The 9,865-nt window shown below is 37.9% G+C and overlaps 1 protein-coding gene across 3 annotated transcripts; it reads left to right on the forward strand.

The window, feature by feature from the left end:
* The first annotated feature begins 263 nt into the window (after positions 1-263).
* LOC129951968 (FAST kinase domain-containing protein 1, mitochondrial) lies at positions 264-9,349 on the forward strand. 3 transcript variants are annotated; one of them, XM_056064367.1, is made up of 11 exons: positions 264-691; positions 759-1,056; positions 4,131-4,585; positions 4,646-5,160; positions 5,226-5,377; positions 5,440-5,719; positions 5,785-5,935; positions 5,994-6,117; positions 6,185-6,294; positions 8,955-9,037; positions 9,104-9,349. In XM_056064367.1, exons 1-11 carry the CDS (start codon positions 377-379, stop codon positions 9,303-9,305), a joined length of 2,685 nt encoding a protein of 894 aa, XP_055920342.1. In that variant the 5' UTR covers positions 264-376; the 3' UTR covers positions 9,306-9,349. The 3 variants fall into 3 exon arrangements, with proteins under 3 accessions (XP_055920342.1, XP_055920341.1, XP_055920343.1); XM_056064366.1 differs by having other exon boundaries at positions 4,131-5,160; XM_056064368.1 differs by having other exon boundaries at positions 521-691; positions 766-1,056; positions 4,131-5,160.
* The last annotated feature ends 516 nt before the right edge of the window (positions 9,350-9,865 follow it).

Here is a 9,865-nt window from a genome sequence, read left to right on the forward strand (position 1 = left end):
AGAAAAAACAACTGAAGATTGCAGAAGATTAAGCTCTTAAGTAACACTTTAAAAATGTATTAATATAATTTGTAGTAAGTATTGAAACCCAACAGACACTCATGTCTGATTTGCCCATTCTTTAAGAATCTGTGGCTTCTCATGCTGATAACTAGATGCCGTATTACGAAATTCATTTATATTTCGCTGAATGATTTCATTCGTTGTTTTGAATTTTAAGAGCAAAACGTCAAAGTCAAACAATCAGCTGATAGTGACAATTATTGAACCGAAGTTGTTTTGTTGAGAATTCTTCCCACTTATTCTTGGTTAACTCGGATTTTTCTGTAGTTTTAGTTTGTGTGATGAATTAAAATGTGTAAATAAATTAAGTAAAATGTATTGCCGCACCTTTATGAAACCTCCTTTGCAATATGTTAAAGTCTTACTTGGCAAGCATCCACCCTTCCTGCTCAAGATTTTCCATCCAAAGCTAACAGTCTTACCACAAAGATTCATTCTATCAGCCGCCAACAGCACTTTCCAACTCAGATTTCTTTCAAACCGAGATGGAGATCCGATTTTGGAACCAGAGATTTTCGAAGATCACGTCTTCGAAGAGAATTTATCTGGGTTCTCCTTTAAACATGTGCTTTATCCTGAGGAGGATCATATACTTAAAAGAATAAACGCATGCTGTTCCTCGCAGAAAGTAAGTTATTTTCATGTTCTATTCATGCTAATCATTCTAATCCTGCTAAAAATAATAATATACGAAGTTATTAGATATGTTTGCCAAGGACGGAGCTCAATTTCAACCCGCACATGTAGTTCAAACTGTGATTTTATTATGGGACTTCTGTAGAAAACTAGAAAGTCAAACATCAGAGGCTCAAAAAGTCATCAAAGAGGATGAGAAGTTTGAAATACTTCTTGCAAAGTTATTAGAAGCTGTTGAAGATCTAAATCCAAACGAAATGACTTGTTGTTATCTCTATTTAAAACGCATAGGCTTAGATCCTAAGCACAAATTAATGCAGCAATTGATGGTGTGTATATTGGAAACCATTAAAAAAGGTAATTTTTGTTAAAGAATTGAATTGTTTTCAATTTCACCATAACACGAAAGACTTTATTTATTTATGTTTTGTAACTAACCAGAGGAAGCAAGAAGTAGTTAGTTCGTATAATACATAAACGTATTTAGTAACTCTTAATTTTATCTTTTCCTTATTTTAAAATTTCAGTTAAATGGTCAAGTTTTTGTTTTCTATATTGAACTTATTGTAGAATATATGTTCTCCTAGTTGAGTATCAATCTCGTACAAAACTAAGCTCTGAGCCCCTAAGAGCCAAGTTGTTAATTTTCTAGAAATATATGATTTTAGTACGGAAGTTTAAAATACCCAAAAAGGCATATGGTCAGTTTAAGACGGTGTTTGAAAATACCAAGTAAGACAGATATTCTTAAATGGTTAGTTTATATTTCGATATATTCTTTTTAGTTTACCAAACATTTGAACCATTTTGATTTGAAGAAAAGTAGCTGTGCCACCACACTTGATGGGTGCCGAGCCATAGAGACATTCCAGGTAACTGTAAGGCACATGAACTCTATTGCTAATGCAAGACGCTATGAAGAAGGCAAACATCAGGTGGAACAACATCACCATATGTCAAGTCACAAAAAACATCTGGCTAACACTAGATTTAAAGCGTTGAAGGTGCTTGCGCTCTCTAAGCAGATCGTATATGAGCTCGATAATAGGTGCCATAACCGGACACTGTCTAATAGGAAAGTACGCCACGCGGTTAGGCGTATTCTCAAATGACTTTTGCAAAAGCTGTATGGACGATGAAGAGGAGGCAACAGTTCTTTACCTTCTCTGTACAAGCCCCGTTCTAGCTCAAAAACGCATGAATTCTTCTTTAACGATCGAAACGATTTAAATCATATTACCATAATAAGCCTCTCACGTTTCGTAAGAGACTCAAACTGGTTCCATTGAGCTTAGGAGGAAGCCTCAAGATTAATGTGGTATCACAGTGGGCTATTAAACTGGCCTAAGTGTGTCTGATTCCATCATGGACAGCCACTTTAATGAAACCAACAATTTTATATAACATCCGATACAGATGCCATACGATGTAAACAGTTGACGTTTCTTTTGAATGTATGACTTTTAAGAAAGTTCGAAATTTCAAACAGCTTGTCACCATTGAAAGTTTAAAGTAAAAATAGAACCTTCTGGAAAGAAAGTAGTTATAAAGTTTTGTCCAAGACGTCGTTGTTCAATGTCCTTTTTTGATGACAGCATTATACTTGGTCTTGCCCTCATTGACCATTTAACCCATCTTCTGCGCTTCCGTCGCAATGCTCAAAAACGCTCCACTGACATCACGCTTTGATCTTCTAATTATGTCAATATCATCTGCGTATCCGAGTAATTGGATTGACCTTTGGAAGATTATGCCTCTAGTGTTGACGGTAGAGTTTTGCACAATTCTTTTCAAAACGACATTGAAGAAGTCGCATGACAGTCCATCGCCTTGTCTAAAACCTTTTTTGACATCAAATGCATCGGTGAGACCTTTTCCGACCTTGATAGAGCAGCGTGAATTCTCCATCGTCATTCTGCACAAACGGATAAGTTCGACAGGATGCCAAAACTAGACATTACTCTTTAGATCTCTTCCCTTTCGGTTCGTCATCGCCGTTATATAATTTGGAGAAGTGATCTTTCCATACTCTCAGCATCGACTACGATGTTCCCCTGATCGTCTTTACAGGCTTCGGTTCGTGGCTGGCATCTCTGATGGCTGCAAGGCAATGTTGCCACTGGTTTTCAATGCTTAATGCAGGAAGCATAGGACTCCTTAAGAGGTTATTAGAGACTCGATCGGAAAAGGACATGGCAGTCTCTTGCGATTGTAGCCGTCTAACGTCGAATCTTCTCACAGTACTTCCTTGTTTTGGCTTGGATCGGGATATCCGTAGCCGTACCTTGGCTACAACGAGGTAGTGGTCCTAGTCAATGGTGGCCTCTCGGAATGTTCGGATATCCTGGATACTGGAGAAGTATCGTGCGTCGATCGCAATGTGGTCAATCTGGTTGACGGTTGATTGATCAGGAGATTTTCATGTCCCCTTGTGGATATTAAGATGCGTGAACTGCGTACTAACTACCAGAACGTCTCGCCCCGCAGCGAAATCGACCAGCCTGAATCCATTGTCGGAGGTAGAGTCGTGCCGGCTGTATCTCCCGATTATGCCACCAAAGATGTCTTCTCTTCCTAGCTTGGCATTAAAATCTGCTAAGACTATTTTAATGTCATAGCCAGGGCACTGCTCATATGTCTTGTCCAAGAGCTCGAAGTACATGTCTTTGGTGTCTTCATCTTTCTCCTCACACAACCCCCAACCTGGAGGACCAGATCCTTAGTATATCTCCAAGGACGGGGAGCCGGATCAACCGCTCCTTATAAGCCTGGGCTCCGAAAAAGTCGTAGAAGCCCTATAAGGTGTTCACTAAGTAGTTAAACCTTTCTGGAACTGTAGACGCCACCGTTGATTCCATCTCGAGAATTCGTCCGCTGCCCCCAACAACTTGCCACTGGGGTTAGAACCCAATCTCCAGTTGATGTACTAGGCACCCGACGTTCACCTCGGAGAGGTGAGAGTAATACTTGGTAGACAGAGGTGGGTTTTGAGAAAAACCTGTAGACGCTTGTGCCCTCTTAAATGCACATGTATACCATTTGAACATTATGTATTTAACAAGTTTAGAAAAATCTAAAGACAGATAGACAGTAAGGTATTTGTTAAAAAAACCAGCTCTTACATATCCTGTGAAAATTCGGAACCTTACGTCGTTTCAAAATGACGTTTTCAATATTCATGACTTTAAAATCCAGATTTTTAGCTTTTAAACTGAGGAATTAAAATTTAACATTTATACAATAAATAATTACTGACATTGTTATTGAATTGTTCAGATAAAAAGTATTTTGTATTTAAATTTCATTGTTGCTTTGGTGATGATTGTTCGCCAAGAAATCATTATTTCTTCATGAAAAACGTTGACTAATTATGATTATTTTTAAGTATTAACTTTAATAATACAAACATTTTATATTTTTTTTTATTTTAGGTGACAATATTCCACTTTCGGCTCTTTCGAGATTTTCTGTTGCAGTTAGCACGGATAAAACTATAAATACCTCACTCGTTTGCCGAAATATGCTGCCTCACCTTGTAAAAGCTTTAGAAACCTGTTCGACAGCTGAAGAAATGAGACTAATAACAATTTGTTTGATCAATATAAGACAGCTCGTATTAAAAGATTTTTTAGAGGTTTATAAGGCCAAAGTGAAAGAACTAATGAAACTTAAGATACTAAACACCGAAAATACAAAATGTGTTCTTAAGGTTTTACACTTTCTCAACCATCCATCTTGGTCTCATCTGAATTCATCACTTTCTAGAAAATTGATGCTACTTGTTTTGCCAATTATAGACGACTTATCCGAAGAAGATGTCAAAATTGTCTATAAGTTATATCAAAGCCAACTTGAGCCTGCTGCAATGGCACCTAAACTTCTTAAAGTAAGCGAAACCCTGCTCGAAAAAAATCCAACACAAGAAATGTTAACATGCATTGTACAGTTTGCAGAACCCAAGAAAAAGGAACGTCTCATAGAGATATTTAAGTCTCAATTATCAGATGAAACAATGTGGCAACGTCCAACTGCGCCTTTGTATTTTTTCACCATTTTAAGGTCTCTAAAAATATCTGATAATGAACTATGTAACAAATATTGGACCAAAGTATTAGAAGATGTAGACAGAAATCCCGAAGGAAAAGAACATTACGTCTTTGCTAAACATTGTCACCGTTATATGTATTTTAACAATAATTTGGGTGGTACCTATCGTCATCTGGAGTTTGAGAAACGTATGGCGCATCTGTGCATGAATGAAATCAGCACCGGGATATCAGGAGTGATTCCTTCGAAATTTTCAAACCTGGCGTCATTCGTTTTGGGCTATGGTCACACGTACCGGGGAAATTCAATCATTCCAAATTCGATTATGTCCAAAATAGAAACAATGAAAAGTCAATTCAGCCCAGACGACTGTCTGCATTTGTCCAGAGGAATCCAAATAGCTTTTGAAATGAGGTAACTTTTGAATTAGAATACTTTTTAAGTTAGTCAGGTTGTGAATAATTGAATTTGGTTACAAGATTTCGTCATTTTGTGCCCACGATGATAGCGCAACAGTTGGAGATCATAGAAAAAGCACTGAGTGAGAGTGCGAAGCGACATTTAAATACCTTGAACCATGATAATGCTAAAGATTTAAATGTTATCATTCGGTCGTTAAATAATCGAAAAAGTACGTACACATACATAATATCTCAAAGTTTCGAGAAATTACTTCAACTTTACATTACACAGGTCCTAGAAAATCCTCCATATACCAACAAGCGCTTAACAAGTATAACCACATCAATGCAAACGCTCTAGATTCAAGAATGCTGCGAGACATGTCATACAATTTAAGCACATCGAATTTTGTTGCTCCAGAAGTTCTGGAAAAAATGTTCTCTTATATAATGAAAAATGAAAACTATGTGACAGGTGATACGGCTGAAAAGATAATATCGTGTTCTTATAACTTAGGGTACTCACCGCAATTACAAGAGAGTCTGGATTCAATAGCTAGGATTGTTGTAAGGTAGTAAATATGAAACGATTGCTGTATGCACGACCTTAAATTTAAAATTATAACCTCTTTAAAAGGGATTTCGATTACATGACGGGGTTGTCAATTATTCAAGCATCTCTGGCGCTCTGTTTTTATAAGACTATTCCTGAAAAGCTTATAAATAAAGTCTTTTGTGTGGACTTCATCAAAAGAATAGAAGAAGAAATTGAAATGTGTTACTCTAAGGTGATACAAATAAATTAAATTAAATTCTAAATGTTATTGTTTATCGTCAAATTTTTAGGCTACCTACCCAGAAAGAGTATTGAATCAGGTAATGCAACTTAATCGGGCAGTTTGTTTAGATTTTCCTGAGGCTGATGTTCCATGGTTCCAACAGAACTATCTTGAAGCTCAATTAAGCAAATGTAAGATTTTAAGTTTTAACGCTATTGAAATATATGTACGTATGTATTTTTGTACAAACAATTTCAGATCCATTTGTTCCAAGTAAATACAACGACGATGTGAAACAAGGTCTTCTTTCAGTTTTAAAAGATGAATCTCTATTTCGTTGTAATCACGTAACTCCTTATGGATACAGAGTAAGTTTTCTTTAGTGTTTACTTCCATTTTTAATTGATCGTACGCTTTTGTCGTAGTAGTAGTTCGGCCATGTTACAGAGCTTATCGGAGAGGTCTGTACCACGAATGATCTAAATTTGTTATGACAGCATCAGCCGTATATTGAGACTTGAACTACAATTTTTGGAAATAAAGTTTTAGAAGAGTCCATCTTTGTTGCCATGCATGGTACGAATTTCCTCGAGGCCTGTGATAAAGCCAATTAGTTACTTAAGGTGGCGCTACAGTCCTGTGTGAACTAGGGCCTCACCCAACAAACTTCTCCATCTAGTTCTCTCCAGTTTCGCGCTCCAAGTTAGGTGCGGTTACTTTTCACTTGTGCGTGCCACCAGATTCGAAGACTTTCCGGGCCGGAGCATCGGTTTCCATGCGCTCTACTTGACCCAGCCATTTCAATGGTTGCACTTTTACCCATCTGGCTAAGTTTACGTCGCTATACAGCCCGTCCAGCTCGTCGTTCCATCAACTCCCCTTCGGTGCATACGGGCCCGTAGATCACTCGAAGAACTTTTCTCTCGAAACGACCAAAGGTACTTTCACCCGCTTTTGTTATAGTCCATGCTTCTGCACCGTATAGCAAGACGGGGATGATGAGGGTCTTATATAACGACACTTTGGTCCTTCGAGAGAGGACTTTACCCCTCAATTACTTTCTTAGCCCAAGAAACAGCGGCTAGCAAGAGTTATTCTGCATTTGATCTCAGCGCTGGTGTTGTTTGCTGCGTTTACAGCTAATCCTAGGTAGACGAAGTCTTTGACTTCCCCAAAGCTACGTCTGTCGATTGTGACGTTTTGACCAAGACGTCGGTGTTGTATGTCCTTTCATGAGGACAGCATGTACTTTGTTTTGCCCTCATTAACCGTTAAACCCATTTTTGCCGCCTTTGCCTCAATACTCACAAAAACCCCATTGACATCACGCTGAGTTCTTCCGATTGAGTCAATGTCATCAACAAATTTTGAAAGATAGTGCCTCTAGTGTTGACGTGTGAGCTCTGCACTATGTTAAAAATATCGCATGACAGCGCATCACCTTGTCTAAGACCTTTTTTGATATCGAAATGTTCTAAAGTTGTTTCCAACCTTTATGGAGCAGCGTGAATACTCCATGGTCATCCTGCACAAACGAACGAGTTTGGCAGGGATGCCAAAACTAGACATGACTCTAAACAGCTCGTCCTTGTAGATGCTGTCATATGCGGCCTTGAAATCGATGAAAAGATGGTGGGTGTCGATTTGGTGTTCTTGGGGTTTTCCAGGATCCGCCGTAATGTAAATATTTGATCAACTGTGGACTTTCCTGGTCTAAAACCACACTGATAAGGACCTGTCAGGTTGTTGACGATGGGCTTTGGAAGTTCACATATTACGGCAGAGTAGATTTTGTAGGCGATGCTAAGTAGACTGATTCCTCTATAGTTGGTGCAGTTTATAAGCTCTCCCTTTTTCAGGATCGGGCAAACAATACTGAGGTTTCATTCATCGGGCATGCTTTCTTCCGACCATATCTTACAGATAAGTTGGGGCATCTTCCTAACCGACTTATCTCCAGCTGCTTTAAAGAGCTCGGCAATCAAGCCATCCGCTCTGGGGGCTTTGCTAAACTTCAGGTTGGATTGGCAGTCTTTACTTCGTCGAAGTCGGGAGGACAAGATTGTTGGCTTTCATCGTCTATGTTAAATGGATCATCCTGCCTGACAGTGGAATTCGGTTTGTCGTCGCCGTTATACAGTCTGCAGAATTGTTCCTTCCATATCCTCAGCATTGACTGCGGTTTCACTATGATGTTTCCACTTTTGTCTTTGCAGCCTTCGGTTCTAGGTTTATGTACTTGTGAATTTTGTGTCACCTGTTCATACAACTTTCGAACTTCATCCCTGCTTTTAAACCTCTCATGCCCTCTCTTTTTCCTTCTGAGAAGTCGGTGTTCCTCTCGTCTCTTCTGCTCATAGAGCTCATGAGCAGCTCTCGTCCTTTTATGCAGCGGTTTGGCTGCCTTTGCCTGCTGACATTCCTCATCAGACCAGGGGTTCCTTGTTGGTGTTTTCTTGAAACCACCAAGCGGCTTCTCTGATTGCATCTTGGCAATGTTGCCACTGGTTTTCGATACATTGTGTTGGCAGCAGAGAACTTCGAGTGAGGTTACTTGTAACTCGGTCGGAAAAGGATTTGGTGATCTTTTGCGATTGTAGCCGTTCGACGTTGTACCTTCTCCCTGTTTTGCCTTGGGTCTGGCAAATTAGTTCCTTATGTTAAATACGAATACACAATTCTTGTGCTTTTCTATTTTCTTAGTAAGATTTGTGGACTTACCCTATGAATTAATTGATTTAAAGGGATGAATTTATGTTTTCCTGTTGCAAAAGTAAAAAGCAATCACTAAAACAAAAAGCTGAAGTACACCTGTTTGAGTTTTGAGTTTAAATTTAGTACTAGTTCGTTGTGTCCTTGAAACTGCATTGAGAGAAGTTAATAAATTATCTACGAACCTCCTTTCTCACGAAAAAGTTCTTCTCAGGTAGAAAGAAATTGTAAAAACTTTTTTTATCATTGAAAAAAATTAAATATAGATTTCACTTGTCATCATATAATGATTACCGAGATAATTCTTTTCTTTTAGATAGATTTCGTGATTCATTTTGACACTCAAAAGCATCCTATACCTGCTCCAGTTGAAACTACAGTCCTGGATAAAATTACAAAGTAAGTTATTGTAGTTTTATTAAAAACAACACACGATTTTAAAACTTAAAAAAATACTTTTTGCAGGGTCGCTATATTGCTGCTCAAACTCGATTCAATGTGTGAAAATGATTTACTTACAATGCGAGGTAAAGAGGCACTAAGAATGCGACATTTAGAGATGCTTGGTTACAAGGTGGTGCACATAAATCAACATGATTGGACCCATTTAAAAGTACAAAACGAAAGAGCGAATTACTTAAAGTGTTTGTTACAAATAACTAGTTGAATAAATTGTTATTTTTAGTCAGATATAGGCTGTGTTGTTTGAAACTTAAGGGTATGTCTCCCGCAGAAGCGAACTCAGAACTCATGTAAATGAATTTGAATGTATTAGTGAAAGATCGTTACTCTCTTCATTATCAAATTAAAAATTTGAATTTCCAATTACTCTATATTTGCCTCTTGATCTTTTTTGTCTCTCAGAGCGAGGAATATATTTCCGCACAAGCAGCCAATCAAAGAAATAAGAAATAGAACAACGTTGCATGATAAACCGGTTTTTTTTGGTATGTCTAGTTAGGTAGATTTGTTGTTGTCTTTTGCATATGGTTCGAATTTTATAAAGCAAGTGGGTATTTTGCTATCGAAGGAGATGTTTTTTTCTTGAATTTCTTTTTTTGGTCGACATTTTCTAATTATTGAAAATACCTATTTTATTTTAATATTTTTTTACTTCCCATTGGAAATTATTGTAATGGGTCCGATTTGTCAAATTGAAAATTTTGACATTTCTCGAGGTTTCAAGGTCCCTAGAGTCAAAATAAAAGGTTTTTAGAAACATGGTTG

This window comes from Eupeodes corollae, chromosome 3 (genome assembly GCF_945859685.1).
Source record: "Eupeodes corollae chromosome 3, idEupCoro1.1, whole genome shotgun sequence".
In the NCBI taxonomy this organism is placed as follows: Eukaryota; Metazoa; Arthropoda; class Insecta; order Diptera; family Syrphidae; genus Eupeodes; species Eupeodes corollae.